Below are 19,181 nucleotides of genomic sequence, written 5' to 3'. Positions count from 1 at the left end.
AGTCGAAAATCCAGTTACTATATATATGTGTGTAGAGAGAGCAAGGAAAACGAGGGGGAGGAGACATAGTTGGCGGAGAATCCCCCAGAAAAATATTTCTGGTGATGCATACTAACATAGTTTTGTCACATCTAGCTCTTATGGTATTACTTAACAAAAAAGAAAGGTAGCTCTAACTTCAGCACCATTTCCTTGATTTTATGCTGTGCAGGCCATAGAATTTATGTCAACCATATTCCAAACACAAGGAATTGATATGTTAATTATCTAGGGCTGCAGTGCACAAATGGACAAGGACTCGCAGAAGAAAAGTTGGGCCCATTAAACCTTTCTGCATCAATTTATGTACTCAGTGCTCATATTGCCCATCATGGCCTGAATTCAGAGCGATTTTTAGCAGTTTCTGAAAGCTATGTTTCCAAGTCTTGCAATTATGAGTTTGAGTTGGCAACATTTGTTTATGTACAAATTTTTTAATTGTAATAATCCTGGTGCAAATGTTCTAGTGAAATGAATGAAAGGTCTAGATAGACTGGATGGACGCAGACAAGTTTCAAAATAAACAACTTTATTTTAAATGGAACATACTATTGACTTGCATGATGCTCATGAAAAAGCCAATGATGCCATGTGTACACAAAATCACACCCAGGAAGTATAATTATTTTTCTGATAGAATGTAATCACCTGTTCACACAAGAAATAGGAGCCATTCTTGCAGTGCATTATTTCTACTTCAATAGTCATTCAAGGTAAGATTGTATTTGTCTCAAAATAATAAAGCATTTCCAATATCAGCTCACATCAACAGCATGTTGCAATTCCACCGTACCATTTGTGTTACCTAAGACTCTATAACAGTTTGTATTACTGGCTTATCACATCGTGCTTAAAAGCTCTAAAAAAGGAAAAAAGAAAGGCAGTCTGGCACTGCTTCATTCAGTTCAACCTCTGATGTGTGAGTAAAGGATCACAACAGTTTTGTTCAATACTATTAAAATATACTGCGTCTCATTTATGTTAGTCTAGCACATTCTGGGTACGCGACATTGTGAATTGTTGGGATGATGCAACCTACAGCCCACAAATATTGCCCGTAAGAGCTACTACTCTCTTGCAAAACTCTGTGCAGAATTCTAACTTATGGCATATTTGGGTGGTCGTTAGGGAGTGCTCTGGAAGTGCTATGAAGGCGGTGAAAAACAGCTTTAAAGCTGCATTATGAAAGTAATAACTACAGCAGTGATAATATTGCTAACTTATCAGCAAGGGAACATAAAGCTACTAGAGCACTATGACATGAGCACCCAAATATGCCATAAGATGATGCCAACAAATCATCATACAATGGTAGCGATATCAGCACTGCCATTAACCAGCATTAAATGCAAAGTTCGGTAACCCTACTAATAACCATGCTTTTGCCTCAGAGCTTCTCCAAGAGAGCAGTGAGCAAATCATTTAGCTCTGAAGTGACCTTCCGCGGGTCATCAATTAAACCAGCTGTGAGCATGGCATTGCCAAAAACCTGCCTCGCAAGTTTTTTGGCTAGCTCAGGTTCTGCAGTACGAAGCGCAGCGAGCTTAGAAATGATTGGGTGCTCCAGGTTGATCTCCAGTGTGGGCTCCAGAAGGCGATAGCGCTCTTCTTCTGAGAAACTTTGCAGTGATGTTTTCACAAAGTGCCGCGCTGCTGCCATCTCCTCTACGGACACCAGGCATGGATGCTTTTCTAGCCGTCGCGTCACTTTTACCTGCGATGAAAGGATTCACTTACACACATACAGTCAAATGCCTCTCCAATAAAATTACCTGTACAACGAAGAACTGATTATGTCCCAGGTGGATTCCCATCTTTCATAGATATTGCAATTTTTGTGAATGACTGTACAACGAAAACTACTACAACAAATTTACCTGTACACTGAAGGAACTTAGGCATCCCCGATGGCTCATTTGTCGCTTTACGAGTAGTTCTCCCTCTGGAAACGCTACTGAGCTGTACTAGCGCTAACGGGAATGCTAGCGACACACTTGATGAGCGTGCTGATGTCAACGAGCATTACAGTCTTGCTGCAATGCCTCCAGGAATTTCTCAATTCATACACTTTTTGTAACACTGCAGCAGGTGCAGTGGTTAAAGAATACACACTTAATAAAGACAGGATGATGCAATCTCAACAGGCAACCGAAGAGGTCTTCAAGGACAATCAAGGGCAAAAAGGATGCAAGTGTCATTAAAGCAAACACTTAAGCGCCTGCAAACAAACCAAGAATTTTGACCATGCTTCCCTTGCCACAATATGGGTTAGCATGCCATTACCTTGCATGCTCCTGTGTTTTGGTGTAGGGCATGCCATGAAACTAGGTGCAATAAAGTTGGATTCAGTCGCACATTATACCATACAAAATGTGCACAAAAAGTTAGTGACCTATTTCACTAAGTCTCTCTTGAATTCATGTTAAATAAAGGTTTCCTCTTGTTGAACACGCTTAGCCTGCTGTAGTGTTAGCGGTAGTGTGCAATCTCTATACCAAGTGACCTGTATAACAAACAATTTTCAAAGTCCCAAGCACTTCAATATAAACATGTACACCAGGGTTCCAGGGTCAAAAATCGCTGAACTCCAACAACTCCGATTCTTTTCAGGGACCCCTCATTAGATTTAGGGTATGCAACATACAAGTGTGATATGCTGATCAATGAGAGACCTGCACGATACTACAGCTACAAATAAGACCCACATAGGCCTCTCTGAAAAAAAGAAGAAAAAGGAAACCACAGCTGAAGCAAAATTCATCCTTGTCTAGGGATTACATCTGGGACCAACACCTTTCCAATGACCAAAGCCTGCAGACATTTCTGTGTTGAGAAACCAATACATGTATGCGCTTCCTTTGTAGCTTTATGCAAGTTTATGACCATTTTCCCTATCCTGAAGACTTTAGATTGTAGATTTGTGCAGACTGATCTGCCAAGTTATAGTTATGGTATGCTACGCTATACATTATTATGATATAGTAAATGCAGCAGAGGATTTCTATACAGACCTGTAAAGTGCCTAGAGCAGCCATGCAACCTTCATGGGAAGTGAAAAGAAAAAACTGTCATCCACTTGAACATAGTACAAGGCTACAAATGAAGCCCACGCGGATTTCTCACAAAGAATGCTTCACAGTTGAGGAAAAATTTGTCCTGGTCCAAGATTTGAACCTGGCGCCGTCTTTGCGGGGCAGTCTCTCTACCATTTGAGCTAACCAAGAGGTTAGCAGTTCGCAGCGTGAGGGTGAATTAACAATTCGAAGCACAAGAATACCGAATATGACAAATCAGTTCTGCAGAAGCCCACAAGGTGGAGTAAGTATGATGAAAAGGGAAAAAAAAACTGCCATCTACCCGAATGTAGCACAAGGCTACATTAAAGGTCCTGGGTTTGAATCCCAGGACTCTAAATCCATGTATGTGACCTCGTCAGTCTATATTTTGACTTGTCACTACAGACAGACATCTAGTTGCTGGACAGTGAAGCTGCGAACGACAACTAGAACAACTACTCATTGCGTCATAGCTTGAAATTATTCACGGTGACATTCACATGCACTTTACCTAATATTAGCAGGTGTTTCAACAGCCTGCGTCGCTATGTTGTGCAACTATAAAGAGTGCACCAGAGAGAAGAGAAACGCACTCCAGGGGCGGTACAGCCAAAAGTCATTTTGGGGCAATTTTCGGCGCAAGTAAAAATGCTTGTTGGAGCACTTTGGAGCAGACAAAATTGCATTTTGGAGCACTTTGGAGCAGGCCAATCTCAATTTTGGTGGAATAATAGAATATGGCAGCACACTTTGAAACCATGACGAAACAGAATAAACCAACACAAGCGCTGCACTGCAACTTTCTTAAGCTGAATTTTGAAGCAGATTTGATAATGATACGGTCTAGAAAATGCAAACTTGGTAATAGTGCTGTAGATTTTTAAATAGTGATATCAATAACAAAAACATGGATTCTGCAATAGTGAGTTTAACATTTCAAAGAGTAGCCTAAGACATATTTTATAAATACATTTACAAATAAATAAATTAAGTTATGGGGTATTACATGCCAAAACCATGACCTGATTATGAGGCGCGCCATAGTGGGGGACTCCGCAATTTTGGACCGCCTGGAGTTCTTTAATGTGCACCTAAATCTAAGTACACGGGTGTCTTCACATTTCTTCTGCATCGAGATGCGGCCGCCCTGACCTCATGCTTAACAGCCCAACACCACAGCTATAAATACATTTTTCTTTATGTCTCAACAGTGCGAGTGAATTGCCTGGAAATGTGCTTCAACAGACTGTACAGAGAAGTCAGAGTTAGGAACTACTGTGGTTTATTATTGCGATAGCAATTATATGGACACTCCAGGCACATCTACGCCAGCGGCGTCAGCATCGCCGTGATTTTCCGTATAAAGTAGAAGATTGATAACATCATCACTTCGCGCCATATGCTGCATGTGCGAGTGAAAGCGTGTGAGGATGAGTTGATGATGGTGGCTCAATCTTTCGTATGTGCAAGGGAGGAAAGCAGAAAGAAAGCGTGCTGTCTTCCACCGTGTGCAAGGCACTGGTGGAGGAGAGGAGGGGGGGGTTCTACTCCGGCGGCTGCTGCGTATGGCGTGGCCCTGCGGGCCCTATCGTGAAAACTATCAGCAATGGGGACAGAGTGCATGCGTCGAGCGGTGACATCTCCGTTTGCGCTGTGTGTTTTCGCCGCTTAGTTCGCACTGAAGCGAGAGGCACCACGAAAGTCATTTTGCCTGCTACTGCTGCTGTGCTTCATCACTCCAGCGTTTTTGACAGCGAGTGCGCGCGGTGATCGAGTGAGATGTGTTCATGTTGACTTACATACATGTGACACCATGTTTGTTAATTTAGTTAGTAAGCGAACGATTACAAGGCTTTACGACCGACAAAACTATTATCTTTACTTCGTACTGCTGTCTGCTAATTTGCTATCGTAGTCAATGCTTCACCTTTCGGGTGAAACTACGTCCATTTTTAAAGCAATTTTTACATAATTGACCAGGGCAATTCCAAAGCACTGGCACCAATAGCAATGCTTAACTTTCTGGTATAACGTAAAACTATTCCAATCCGTCTTTATTCCAAATCTGCCATTAGCCCCTTTTGATAGGTCAAAATGGCTCAGGCCTCGCCCATACAGGTATAAAAGCAGATTGGAATAGTTTTACATCATACAGGCCCTGGGGACAGAGACGCCCACCTGCTAAATCCTCTGCAGCGTGCACCCCCAGCCTACTTTTCATTGTTTTGCATCTCAGCTAAGGTGCACTGCACTGCTTGGCTCCGCCCCAACTGTATTCTAGTACACTCTCAATGCCGACGCCCTGGCAGTGCCAACAGCAGCGACGCAGAAGGGAGTGGCTGCGCGTGCGCCGGCCACTTGCCAGAAGTGCTGAAGAGTTCGGTGTTATTGACCCTTGTTGTGGAGCAGTTTGTTCAAGAGAAACGACATGGTGATTTCAGGGCTGCTGGGGGAGCTACAAAATGGGTTCCGGAAACAAAGGAACTTAGAGGACAATCTGTTCTCATTGACATAGTGTACTGCAATAGCAGAAAAGGAACACAGGCCCCTATGACAGTGTAATCCAAGAGGATTTGTGGGACACACCAGAGGTGGAAGATGGAGTAACTAATCATTTAAGAGATATCTGTAAAAGTAACATGGTGTTTATAAAATGGGAAAAAAAGGTATCTGACCCTTGTAAGAGTTGGGGTCGGGCATGACACAGATGGTAGCTGGCCCATGCTGTCGTCAGACTCATCCACACAAAGGACGCTGTTGAAGGGAGGGACTTATTCTCATCGAGAACGAGGAATACGGGATTTATTTACAATATCTACATGAAGGGTGGAGAACGTTACATTTTATCAGTCTAGCATGACTGAAAGCGAATGCACACTGAGCAGCTGCAAAATGGCTGCTTAAAAACACTCTGTCCTCCCTAGATCCCTGGGTGAGGGAAAACGGCCGTTCAATGTTCGACCAATGGGAGCGTCCTTCAAAAGACACTGGAGTTGACCCGCCTTTGAGGGGGATGGTTCACACACTCACTTCCGCACTTTGGTTTCACGGGACACACCGAGGGGAGTGGGACATCACAGAGAGGTGTTGATAAGCTTGACCCGAGCAGGCACCTCTTGATTTCAGAGCTGACCCCGCAGTCAGCTGCCGCGTCTGTCAATTGACTGTGACGATCTCTGGGGCCCCTGAAAAAGCACCGCGAAACACCCTTTTCCAGGAGTTTGGTTGCTCCAAGTAGAACGTGAAAGCGACAGCGAATCAACTAACAATAGTCTTTCCGCCAAGTGTGGCTAGCCTCGCTGGCACTGCTGGGCTGTCTGAGGAAGCACATTGTAGGCATCCCTAAACGACTTGTTGCAGCAGGCCGGGAGGATTCGAAGGTCGCTTCTCTGAAGGATGCCACCCCCGCAGCTGCAGCGGCTGGGAAAATTTTGCATGTCCGTACCCCTAAAGGTCTATCGTAACAGCCTATGAGATACAGCGGGGGCTTATACAGGGGTGTCCTCTGTCACCTCTGTTGTTTATGTTGCATCTACAAGGATTAGAGATCAAATTAGAGAGTAGGCTTGGCTTCAACCTTTCTTTTTTTCAAGCAAGGGGAATGGATTGAACAGTCATCACCAGGACTGATGTACAGGGACGACATTGTACTATCGGCCAAAAAAGTAAACGGACCACGGCACCGCTGGCCGGAGCGGCTGCGGGGCCGCACCGGGGCGCTGCTATCTCGCTCCGTGCGCTGACGGCGAGAGTGCCCCGAGTGACGCCAGACTTCGCCCTCTCTCTCTTACGGATCCTTGTCACGCTTGATAAATTTCTAGTGCGCCGTTCGGTTGCTCTGCTGCTGACGGTCGCGACGAAGGGGACTGTGCATCGCCGGTAGTTTAGCACATGGCGCTGTCGAACAGTAGTGGATAGAGTTACTGTATATGCTACCACAGGTAGCAGAGTTGCGCGTAGGTCCGCCATCTTGCCTGGGAAGCAACCAAATCTGTGCGGCGAAGCCGCACTCCGTTTTTGCAGGCGGCATGCCTACCGTATCGCCTATCGACCGGTGGTGGTTTTGCATCGCTTTTGGACTGCTTGTCCGCCTAATCGCAAACAAAGCGCATCGAAACAGCTGACTGCATAAGATCGTCAAGAAAAAGGCGCCGAGATCGGTCGCCACCGAAGCTTCGGCCTAGCGTATCCGCCGAGTCGGTCTGCACGCTCTCGGCGCGTCTAGGCTCAGGAATCAAGAAGTCTAACACGGATAAATCACTCTATATTTCAGCTTTCGCATCGGTGTTCTTAAATAAACCATTTTTTTCATGTTTACAGTGCCAGCACAAGTAGCGATGAGCGCCGATGTGACGCGTCATAAACACAGATATATATGTGCTGTCGCGGAAGGCTCCCGGCACTAGCCTGCGCTTCTCTGACGAAGATATATGACTTGACAGACGTGTCGACTGAAAGGCATCACTGAACTAAGAAAACGTTGCATATCCTTCGCGTGAAGAACAAGAAACAGCTATCCAAATCAGTAGTAACAGCCCATACAGCGTCTCGGGTCGGCGGTTCATTTAGGACTTTTTTCAAAGGTAAAATGCCAGTCGCAAGTGAAAATAGATGTTGTGGCACTTCCGAGCATGCTACTGAATACGGACAGCAAAATTTTCTTTGTGGTACAGGCGTGAGTTTTATATGCAGGGCGATAGCGCATCTACCATGACTGAGCGAGACGTCTCTGAAACTAAAACTGCTTCTCGATCCTTGACATGGCATATTATCCACTTATGTTCTCCTCCTGGTGTGCGTGGCGCAGTGGTAAAGTACCGGGCTTGGGATCTGTAGGTCCGACGATCGAATCCTGGTCGGAGCTTTTCTTTTATTGCACCAAATCGCTCTCTGTTGCTTTTTGTATTCCAACAAAATATATAGTGTCCAGGCACCGCGTATTTAACGCGCTAGAGTTATTTTTCGCACCAGTACTCAGTGCTTCGGTGTACGCCGTGCCTGCCCAGCATCCAGCGCGCGGCAGTGGGCCCATAATCCGGCACTGCACTGAACACTGGATAATGGGTACTCGGTTGTGCATTAGAGATACCTGCTTATGTGCCAAAGCTCTCAACGTGTAGGCAGTCTAAAACATTACTGGTGAATCAATGACCAACCATTAGTATTTCGACACTGGTACCCCATTAGACTTGCTGTAGAAACGTACCCACCTGGCACTGGATATCAGCCACACCTCCAAGTACCACTTCATTATGTGCCTTTTCACTGCAGGGATTCCAAAAGTAACCTTCTGTGGGAGCGTAGTGAAGGTTTTTCTCTCACAGGATTGACATAGCTACACTGACATAGCTATATAGCTATCTCTCCGCAGCTAGCCCGCACGCGAACAGCGAACGCCAAGGTCGGCCGGATTCGCTTTGAATTTGACTGGCGATAACTTGTGTCAATCCAGTTCGCTGCAGCGGCGGCGTCGGGAAATACAAAAATTGGCCCGAGCATCTGCTTCTCCGCAATGCACGGTTGCTTGACTACCACGTGATGACGCTCTGCCAATAGAAGCGCTAGCGGTGTGATAAAACAGACGCGCAACTCTGCTACCTGTGGTAGCATATACAGTAACTCTAGTAGTGGACGGCCGCGGGGCGTCAAACCGCGCCACTGAGAAGGAACGAAGACTCGTTCTTAATGTTGTTTTGCTTATATTCACCATACCTCTCATATGAGTGCATTTCGCTGGCGTCCACCGCTGTTCGATTTTAGACAACACAACGAAAGCAGCCGCAACGGCGGCTACGGTGACGCGCGCTTGCAGGTGCCAAGCTTTACTGCCGGCGCGGGTTCTCTGTCGATATTACTTTTCCGGCATTGTCTCCAGCAGTGGGTTTAGTAACTATAGCAGTGCGCCTCTTCACACTGCTTTAATTCGCTACTACAATACACAGTCCGTTATGAAACTTTCCTTATAAAAGTACCGTCAGAAAGAGATGATTGGAAAGACTAATCGGAAAGACAAGTCGCTCGTGAAAGTTTATTCACGGAAGAAAATAAAAATTGGGGTTCCATGCGTTGAAGAGGTCCTCAATGGGATGAAAATTCGCCGTCGACTGCGATGACTTGGCCTACTCGCCTTGGCATCGAGTCATAGAGCGCGGCCACTAGCTCCGGACGTCCGCGTAGTGCTTCCCACTCTTCCTTCACGGCATGCCAAAGCTGATCCGCGGTGCCACAGCAAAGGGGCCAATAGGACACCGGCGTTCAATATTTCCTTTTTATTCTCTGGAACGGTGTCGGCGACGCGCTTTGTAGTGCGCGCTGCTATTCAGATATGGTTGTGTCCAGCCATTGGACACTGGAAGACTAGGAAATGTTTAAAAACGAGAACGGTCGCATTCGTTTCGTCGCAAAAATGCCATCCCGGGTGCCGATCGAGGAGAGAAGGCGCATCGTGCGGCTTAGCATAGAACGTGTCCCTCAGCGTGAAATCTGCCGCCGCACTAGGAGGAGCAGAACATCGGTGAACCGCATTATTCAAGCCTATAGGGATGAATACGGCAGAATTGCTGATGCTCAGCGCAGTGGGCGGCCAAGGCTTACAACGTTGGAAGAGGACCAACAGATAGTTGCTGCCGCTGTTGTTGACCCCTTTCTGAACGCCAGGGAAATTCGCGACGCACTGGACCTCAGTTGCTGCAGCGAGACTATCAGGAGCAGACTGCGAGAGGCAGGTCTCATGAACTGCTTTGCCGCTCAGAAGCCGCACCTGACGACGAAGCAGAGGGAAGAGCGACTGAATTTTGCCCGAGCGTTCGAGCTATGGACTGCAGAGGAGTGGCGGGAGGTCATCTTCACGGATGAGTCAACGTTCAGCACACGCTGGGACCAACAGCAGCGTCTGTGGCGTCCGTTGAACAGCAGGTACGACCTGTCATCCTTGAAGCTGAGGGAAGTTGCGGGTACAGTTTGCATAGCTAGTCAGTGCTAAAAAATAGGGATTGTTTGCAACGCATACTAGCCTTAAGAATGCTGTACAGCCTCATTTCTCGTCTTACTGCATGACTACACGTAGGCGCAGTATTGACTACGAAGTGTTTCTTTTGCGTCATTGCATATCAGCGAGCTGAATGTTAGACAGGGTATGATTTAAGCCTTCATTATTTTCTTTTCTACAGCAGAGTGAGGTGGCTGCGCGTTAAGTTTTGTACCCGACATATGTTAATGACTGCTCTCTCATATGCCCAGATATGACACCGGCCACATCCACAGCGTGCTCAGCAGCGGCCGCTGCTCGGTTAGTGTTTGGGGCGCCATCAGTAAGGACGGCCTTGGCCCACTCGTGCGGATTGAGGGCTCGTTCACTGGGTCGAAGTACTGCGAACTCCTCGTCAAGCACTTGATTCCATACGTTCTGGACGGGCCATTCCGGGACGGGTGCTACATGTTCCAGCACGACCGCAGCCCTGTGCACAAAGCCCGCGCTGTGAGTGCACTTCTGGAGAGCTACGCCGTGCGTCAGCTTCCGTGGCCGCCTAACGGGGCTGATCTTAACCCCATCGAGAACATTTGGGCAATGTTGAAGAAGACTCCGACATAGCCCCCGGTGGCGAACCAGCACCTTCTAGGTGGTGGCCACATGATACGGCTTGTGACGTGGATGATATCAGTTGATGTGGATGACGGGGAAACATCGGCTGGAGCTACTTCATAAGTCACATCACTGAGCCGTCGGACGACAGGGTATGGGCCAGAGTACTGGGAGAGCAGTTTTTCTGATAGGCCCACATGCCATGAAGGAGTCCAAAGGAGGACGAGGTCACCGGCAGAGAACTGGACATTACGATGACGGTTGTCATAAAGGGACTCCTGTCTTGCCTGCGACTCAGAAAGGCGACGGTGGGCAATCTGGCGTGCCTGGGCGGCTGTAGCTATAGCCTCGCAAGCGTACTCAAACGGGGACTCAAGAGTAGTTGGCAGGAGCGGGTTGAAAGGCAATTTCGGGTCATGACCAAAGAAGAGCTAGAAGAGGGAGTAGAGAGTGGTGTCGTGACGTGACCAGTTGTATGCAAACGTCACGAATGGATGGCGTCTAAGTCACGATGTGGAGTCTCGGTGGAGCATGGCGTCTGTCACGATGATCTGAGGAGGCATAGATAGAGAGCCTATCTGTAAGTGTTCGGTTCAGGCATTCAGTGAGGCCGTTCATTTGAGGGTGGTATGCTGTCGTGAACTTGTGTTTCATGGCACAAGAGTGGAGTATATTTTAAATAACGCGAGATAAAAAGTAGTGGCCCCTGTCTGTGACATGCTGGCGAGGAGCTCCGTGGTGTAAGATGACATCTTGGAGCAGGATGTCTCCGATGTCGGTAGCACAACTGGTCTGAATGGCTTGTGTGACAGCATAGAGGGTTGAATAATCCGTTGCAGCGGCGATGTACTTAGTTCCAGCTCTGGAGGTAGGCGAAGGGCCCGACAGGTCAAGGCCAACACAATAAAACGGTTTGGTGGGTGTGATGCAGGTTCTTTTGTTTAAAGGTTCAGACAGTTCTCTGAGGCAGAGCCTCCAAGAACCCGATTGAGGACAAAGCCGTTTGTTTCAAAAATACACACACAAACTTCTAATAAAGCTAGAATGAGGATAAAAAAACCATAAAATAAACACTCAAAAACACATCACGCACATCACGGCAAGAGACGCACTTAGGGCTAGGATGGTATTAACAGTACGCGAGTCCGGGCTGACCACGACTGTGAGGGCACATAGTAGTCGCGAAGTGGAGAAGCGGAGACAAGATGACGAGAGAAGTGGTGTTAGTCTCACCAAAGGTCGGGGTGTTGGACCGTTGACCGGGTGACCAGAGCGCGGCAGCCCTGGCTTGGAGAGGGAAAGCAGGCGGCTTGGCGGCACGAGCAGATGGCGGCGGCTTTCTGGCCAGGCAGCTGGGCGTAGAACTCGGGCCCGTAGCCCGACTGCTCTAGTTCTGCCCACGGACGCAGAAGCTCGCCGGCCTTGGGCAGCAGTTCACAATCAGGTAGAGTGGCGACGCATAGCAACGGGTTGGCAGAAGGACCCGGTCGGGTGAAGTCCTGGTGGCTCAGGTCTGGAACCCGACGGCCTGCCTTCAACTCTCGGTGCGGTAGCAGACCTTCTCCTGGTGTCGCTTCCTGGAACTCTCTCCCCCTTTTTCCAGCGTGCCTCGCTTGTCTGCCACTCTGGCCGATTTGTCCTTTGCTCATTGGCTGCTTGAAGCTCCATAGCTTTTTCTGGCTGGATTGGCTTTTTGTCTTTTAGTTTCTTTTCTTGCGCCGTGTGTTCACATGCGGGAAGCTCTTCGACGTTGTCGTTTTCCATCCAGCACGGAATTTGCCTCGGCGCGCGCACTACTTGTCTGCTTCTTGTCCTCTCCGACCACCGCACCGTGTCGCTCTCTGCACACATCACAGTGGGTATATCAAATGGCTGGAGGGCTCGAGCCAGAAGCAAAGCAGGCTTCTTATGACGTTGGCATGGCTCGCAAGCAGCGACATAAGGTCGCACGGTATGGTAGTCCAGGCTAGAAAAATTGTCGCCGGACACGGTCGTAGGTCTTGGAAACACCTAGCTGGCCAGCGGTGGGGACATCATGGAGTTGTGCGAGTACAGTTGACTGGAGATGAGAAGGAATGACTATCAGCAGTTCATGTCCTTCTGTGCGCATATTTTGGCAGTATAAGATGCCGTCCAAAACGAGGGACAAGCTAAACGAGGGTCTGATGGGTCAGAATGGAGGTGGCTGATAAGGTCGCGCAGGCATGTATCACGTGCTTGCTCCTCGCTGATGTGGTGGAAGGCGGAGAGCATGAATATTCCAGCAGTTGCATCACTGGAGTCTGGAGCATTGACAGGGTGCCGAGACAAACAATTGGCATCCTGGTGTAGCTTACCGGACTTGTACGCTACTGTGTAGGTGAATTCTTGAAGACGTAGTGCCCAGCGACGTAGATCACCCATTGGATCCTTAAATGTCAAGAGCCAACAGAAAGCGTAATAGTCAGCGGTAACAGTGAAAGGTCGACCATATAAGTATGGCCGGAATTTGCTCACTGCCCATACGTGTGCGAGGCACTTGCGCTCTGTAATGGAGTAATTGCGTTCAGCATCTGAAAGCAGGCAACTTGCGTACGCAATAACTTTGTCACGCCCACGTTGACACCGAGCTAAAACCGCGCCAATTCCATAGCCACTAGCATCTGTACGTGCCTCTGCTAGGGCAGATGGGTTGAAGTGAGCAAGAATTGGCGGAGTAGTGAGCAGGGTGGTAAGGCGTTGTAAGGTGGCAGCTTGGTCAGGACTCCATGAAAAGGAGGCTCCTTTTTTTCAGAAGTTCAGTCAGAGGCCGAGCAATGTACGCAAAATTTCTCACAAATCGACGAAAATAAGAGCATAAGCCTACATAGCTGCGGACGTCTTTGGCACAGGTCGGCACAGGAAAATCGAGAACAAGAACTTTTGCGGGATCGGGGCGGACGCCAGGTGCGTAGACGAGATGAGCGAGGATAGTAATTTGGCGGTGACGAACATGGCACATCGAAGAATTTAACTGTAGCCAAGCAGAATGGAAGACGGAAAGAATAGACGAAAGGCATTCAAGGTGTGTAGCGAAGGTCGGCGAGAACACAATGACGTCGTCGAAGTAACAAAGGCATATAGACCACTTAAAGCTGTGCAAGAGCATGTTTGTCATGCGCTCGAAGGTGGCTGGAGCGTTGCACACGCTGAATGGCATGACTCGAAACTGATAAATACTATCTGGCGTAACAAATGCGGTCTTCTCATTGTCCATGTCATCGACAGCAATCTGCCAGTAACCAGAGCGCAGGTCTAGCAATCAAAAATATGTCGCACTGTGTAGGCAATCCAATGCCTCGTCTATGCGTGGCTGTGGATAGGCATCCTTCTTTGTTATTTTGTTTAGATGGCGGTAATCTATGCGGGATCGCCAGGTGTTGTCCTTTTTTACCAAGACAACAGGAGAAGCCCACGGGCTCGACGATGGTTTAATAATGCCCTTGGTAAGCATCTTATGAACCTCTTATTCTATTACCCGGCGCTCGGCATGTGACGCGCGATAAGGCCTGTCTTTGTATAGGCGGTGCATCGCTGCTATGTAAACGATGCTGAACTAGGGAGGTTTGTCCCAAAGGCTGATTGTCAAGGTAAAAAGTGTCGGAATAAGATGTGAGCAGATGACGAAGATTGTCGGTTTGTGTGGGGGTAAGGTCCAGGGCTATCATTTTAGTAATGTCGTGTGCTGGAGGTGACGTGGCGCAATGAGAATTACTGGCGGCGAAGAGTTGGAGGCAGATGGAAGAGGCGAGAGGGAAGAAAGGTCATACTTGTGCGACGGCGACAGTGTAGCGAGAGAGATCCCTTTGGGTAGTACCTGAGGGCAGAATCCGAAATTCAGGAGCCGGAGGTAAGTTTTGTTAGCCGATACGGTCACTACGGTGTGAGGAAACGACACACGATGCGAAAGTAAGGCACTGACACATGGAGTCACGACATAGTCACCATCCGGTACACATGGGTTGGGCACAGCAGTGATACAGGTCAGTGCCTGTGGAGATAGACGAACAAAGTCGACGCAACAGAGCTGGATCGGTACGGAGTCGGTAAAGTCGGTAACATCAGGAAAATCAAGTTTGACTACAGCAGCCGAGCAGTCAATTATAGCTAAGCGGACAGAAAAAAAATCAAGGCCAAGGATCACGTCGAGAGGGTAATGGTCAAGTTTGAAAGTTTTACATAATTAACATATACAATTGCAAAGTACACATTTTTGGGACCCGAAAAATTTGTTAAAGGGTCCTTACGCATTGTTATTAGGAAAAAAACACTTCTATGGCAGGTGTCTTTTTTTTATACTGTAAAATCCCATAAAACTGATATAGCTGGAATTAGTAAACAAGAAAATACAGTAGTGGGGAAAATTTCACAAATGAGACATTTTTCTAACAACTATCTTTTTTTACATCATCGAAAACATCGGCACAAGAAAAGAAAAGAATAAAAAGAAAAGTGAGGACATGTGCAAGCATGCGCAGTGTTACGCATTGTCAATAAGTGAGTGCTTAGGTCACTATCAAGCCTATTCTAAACTGAGGTGCCTGTAAACTCTAGTGCAGAGCAACCGTAATTAGTATATACCTTAGGCAAAAGAACTACAGCAAGATGCGGTCCCAACATTGAGAAGTGAGGGATGGAGCGAGACTGTTGTCAAGGCTAGTTTTTCATTAACATTTTATGCACGATGGAGGCAATGTTGTATGTTGCCGAATCGTAAATGTTCAGGATGTTCAAGGTTTTAAATAAATCTGCACTCTTAATATGCATATTGTGGGGTGTTATAATGCGAAGAGCTCTTTTTGAAGTGTAAACACCGGTGACAGGTGAGTTTTGTAGGTGCAACCCCAGATCACTAAGCAGTAATTAATGTGGGAGTGAACAAAGCCATAATAAGGAATGATAAGTATGTGGGAAGGGAAATAGTTTCGACATTTCAACAGCACATGCAAGCAATATGAAACCTTATGAAACTACAGAACACACATGAAAGCGGAATTTTAAATGATTATCGATAATAACAACAAGAAATTTTGTATCACTAGATTGTTTTATCGGATGGTTATTGTAAACGACATCTGGATGAATAGTCGTTTTCTTTTTTCAGAGTGAAATAAGATAAAAACATTCTTCGTTGGGTTAAGGTGAAGGGCATTCAGTGTACACCAACGGTGCAAAATTTGGAATTCAGAGTTAAGCTTATTAATTAGGCTGCATTCCTCGTGATCAGCTATTATAAGCTTAGTATCGTCTGCATAGAGTAATCGGGTAACACACAAGCTGTGAAGGCAAGTCATTTATATAGAGTTACAAAATAAAGCTCCAAGTATGGATCCCTGGGAAACGCCAAGGTTAATAAGGGTGCTATTGGACTGATAATCACCTAGTTGAACAATTTGTTGCCGATTTTCTAAGTAACTGCAAATTAATGTCAAAGGTATTCCATTAATTCTGTAGCGAAGCAATTTATCGCTGAATATAAAATGACTGAGAGAATCAAAAGGTTTCGCAAAATCTGTGAACAATTCAACGACTAGATAACCACTGTCCATTGATTTTCTAATTAAGTCTAAATGTTGAGACTACAGTTTGTGCGGAAAAGCTACTTCTAAAAGCAAATTGGTGCAAAGAAAGAAGGTTGTGGCTGTGTAAGTAGTCATTAAGGCGCCTCGCAAATATTTTTTCGGGTACTTTGCTGAAGAACGGTAGCACTGAAATTGGACGGTAGTTTTCTATTCTATACTTGTCCTTTGACTTGTAAAGTGGCAGCACCTTGGCAGTTTTAATCCGTTCCGGAAACACACCCATGACAAATATAGTATTGACGATATATGCGTGAGAACAGGTGACACGATGTCAGTTACAACTTTGACCTGGCCGAAACATTGTCAATTCCAGAGGCTATGTTTCGCAAATTAGAAATAACTGAAGCCACCTCAAGCTCATGTGTAGGGTAAAGGTAAAAAGAAGTATTTGTACATGGAATGTACGTTGCATCAAAATCCTGACCAGCTAAAGGAGTACTGACAAAAAAAATCCATGTGGTTTTTTTCTGCTTTAATAAGTAGTTAATGACCCAGTAATCACGGCACGAAACCTCATTTACTTTAGAGCGCGACAGGTAATTATTTGCAGTATTTTTTGTAGCGACCAGTCGAAGTTTCGGTTCCAGGGAGCAACGAGACGGGACAAAGGGGAATGTAAACAAAGTGGTCAAGTGTTCGCAAAAAGCCATGACGTATGCTCTGACGCGCAGCCAGCGTGCGCGACCAACTTGCTGAATATTGTCGCGCGACTGCCGCATCGGTCGGACGACCGCAGCCAATGACAGCGCCGGTAGCGTGAAGGTCATGGCCACGTAGTAAACCCGGCGGGGCGGGGCCGGCGAGCGGGCGCCTCACCGCTCCGATCACGTCTGTTTTTTAGAGCGCAGCTCTTTGGCGTCCGTTCCTGGGTTTCGAGTCGTCGTCGGCCTCGTAACCAGCTCCGCCCCCCTTTCATCCCCCCAGCGCTAGCAGCGACCGACTGATACCGCTGGATGCCGCTGACGCCGCTAGAGAGTCAAGATAATGTGACTGCATAGAACACCGTCGCCGCCATGCAGAAAGAGGAGGAAACGGTCCCCCCCCCCCCCCCTGTTCTTGTGTGGCGGATAGGGTGCTCTTCAGTTGCCGACGCGCCGGTTATTTCACGTAGGCCCCGGCACGTCGACGAATACGTGACCACCTTCCCACGGCTAGACCTGGTTCTTAGCGCTGCGGAAGCGAGGGTATCATATTGTTTGTGTCGGCATCGGCGGCGTTGTCCCTGAAACCAACTCCGCAGCTGGGGTTGACTCACTATCGGCGTCAGCGGCATCAGTCAGTCGCTGCTATCTCTTCCCTCCTCCCTTTATCGTGTTGTCCGCTTGCTGCGCGCGCTTCTGCCCCCATCGTTTGCCGCTGGGTGTACACGCCGCCCCCCTCCCCCCTCTTCCTGCGAGTCTCCGGTTGTCAAAGCGCCGGCTCGAACTTAATTCCTTTCTTCGCTCCTCCTCCAATGCAACCCCTGCATGAATCAATCAATGCAACCCCTCCAATGCAATCAGAGAGCCAGATCGGTGGCGGCGGATCTGTATATGTGCCCCGCCCGAGCCGAAATTGCCGCTGCCGTTCGCCCTGTGCGGTGGCAATCAGAGAGCCAGATCGGTGGCGGCGGATCTGTATATGTGCACCGCCCGAGCCAAAATTGCCGCTGCCGTTTGCCACTGCGAAATTATCTGCCAGTTCTTTCTGAGCCATGAGCGAGACGACCGATGGAAGTCCTCCGTCTGCTGCTGCTGCTAAACGAGCTGCCAGAGCAGAGGCCCAGCACCGTCGCCGTCAGAATCCAGAGGTGCGTGCCGCCGAAGCAGAAGCTTACCTAGTGGAGTCTTTGTTAAAGGAATACGTGTGAAAAATAAAAAAAAAATTCTGTGATAGCGCATACATGTGTTGCTCGATTTCTTTGCCTCAATCTATCGAAAAGGTGAAACAGCTTATTTGCTGCGCTCAAATTTCGCATTAGGAAGTAACGTAATCGTCGGTAATTTTTTTATTTCTCTCCCTGGTCGTAACGCGGACCTCTTTCGCCGCTGATGGCAGCGCATAAATGGGCTACAATTTGTTTCTGAGACGAAATAACTTCTAGAATAAAGTGACCTCGAAAGAGCGTGAGTTATAAAACGTTGTGCGAAATAGTAAATTGTTGGCGTGATTTCTACTCGGGCGCGGTAAGCGCAGATGCGCCAGCAATCGTCTGCATACGAAGCGGCTCGCCTGACTGGCCTGTTTACTCATCGCTACTAACGGCACCCGGAAAACTAACCGTATTTTCACTTAAGAGAAACATAAATGTTCAGGCATTGATTGTGCTGACGAATTTAGGCACTTTATTACGAGCTGCGGACGCATCGCAAGGACCCTCGGCCCCGGATAGACGGCCGGCGGGCTAGGCCTACATCGTTTCCCAGCGATCGCAAGCTCGCTTGGCATACTCGTTCGCTTCTGTCGGCGCCAATGAAATCAAACGTGCTTCAATTTAAGTGTGACAGAACTGTGTACACATTGTGCCGACTAACATACGCGGTTCGTTATACGAGCTGCAAGCGATCGTGTCACAAGCGCAACCGGTGTCGGATTCGATGGCCCAGCGAGCTATGCCTGCCGGCTTTTGGCCATCGATGGCTGTCAACGGATCCGATACTGCTAACGCGGCCTTGTGGAAACACGTCTACAGTGCTCGCATAGACTTGTTTATATTGTCATCGTTTGTTTCAAACAAGATAGCTGTGCAAATACAGTTGCTTTCACTGTTTGTTCGAAGTTACGCAGCATTCCGAACTTCCACACAGGGGCACCGGTTCTGGGCCGCCGCTCGCTCATTCGTACCATGCGTCCCGAATCGCCGCATGCGGCAAGTCCCACACGACGCGCCGTACTACAGATCGCACGGAAAATCGCGCCATGTGT

General features: G+C 47.7%; 1 protein-coding gene across 2 annotated transcripts in view; it reads right to left on the bottom strand.

Moving 5' to 3' along the window:
* Nucleotides 1-551: 551 nt before the first annotated feature.
* Nucleotides 552-19,181, bottom strand: part of Trap1 (TNF receptor associated protein 1) — a 137,447-nt gene continuing 118,817 nt past the window's right edge. For both annotated transcript variants that reach the window (XM_075698249.1, XM_075698248.1), the window contains one exon: nucleotides 552-1,753. In XM_075698249.1, coding sequence (XP_075554364.1) covers nucleotides 1,427-1,753 — 327 coding nt within the window. In that variant the 3' untranslated portion in view covers nucleotides 552-1,426. The remainder of the gene's footprint in view (nucleotides 1,754-19,181) is intronic.

Source organism: Dermacentor variabilis, chromosome 7, assembly GCF_050947875.1.
Source record: "Dermacentor variabilis isolate Ectoservices chromosome 7, ASM5094787v1, whole genome shotgun sequence".
Lineage (NCBI taxonomy): Eukaryota > Metazoa > Arthropoda > Arachnida > Ixodida > Ixodidae > Dermacentor > Dermacentor variabilis.
The sequence above is the reverse complement of the archived record's forward strand: the minus strand, read 5'-3'. Positions and strand labels throughout refer to the sequence as shown.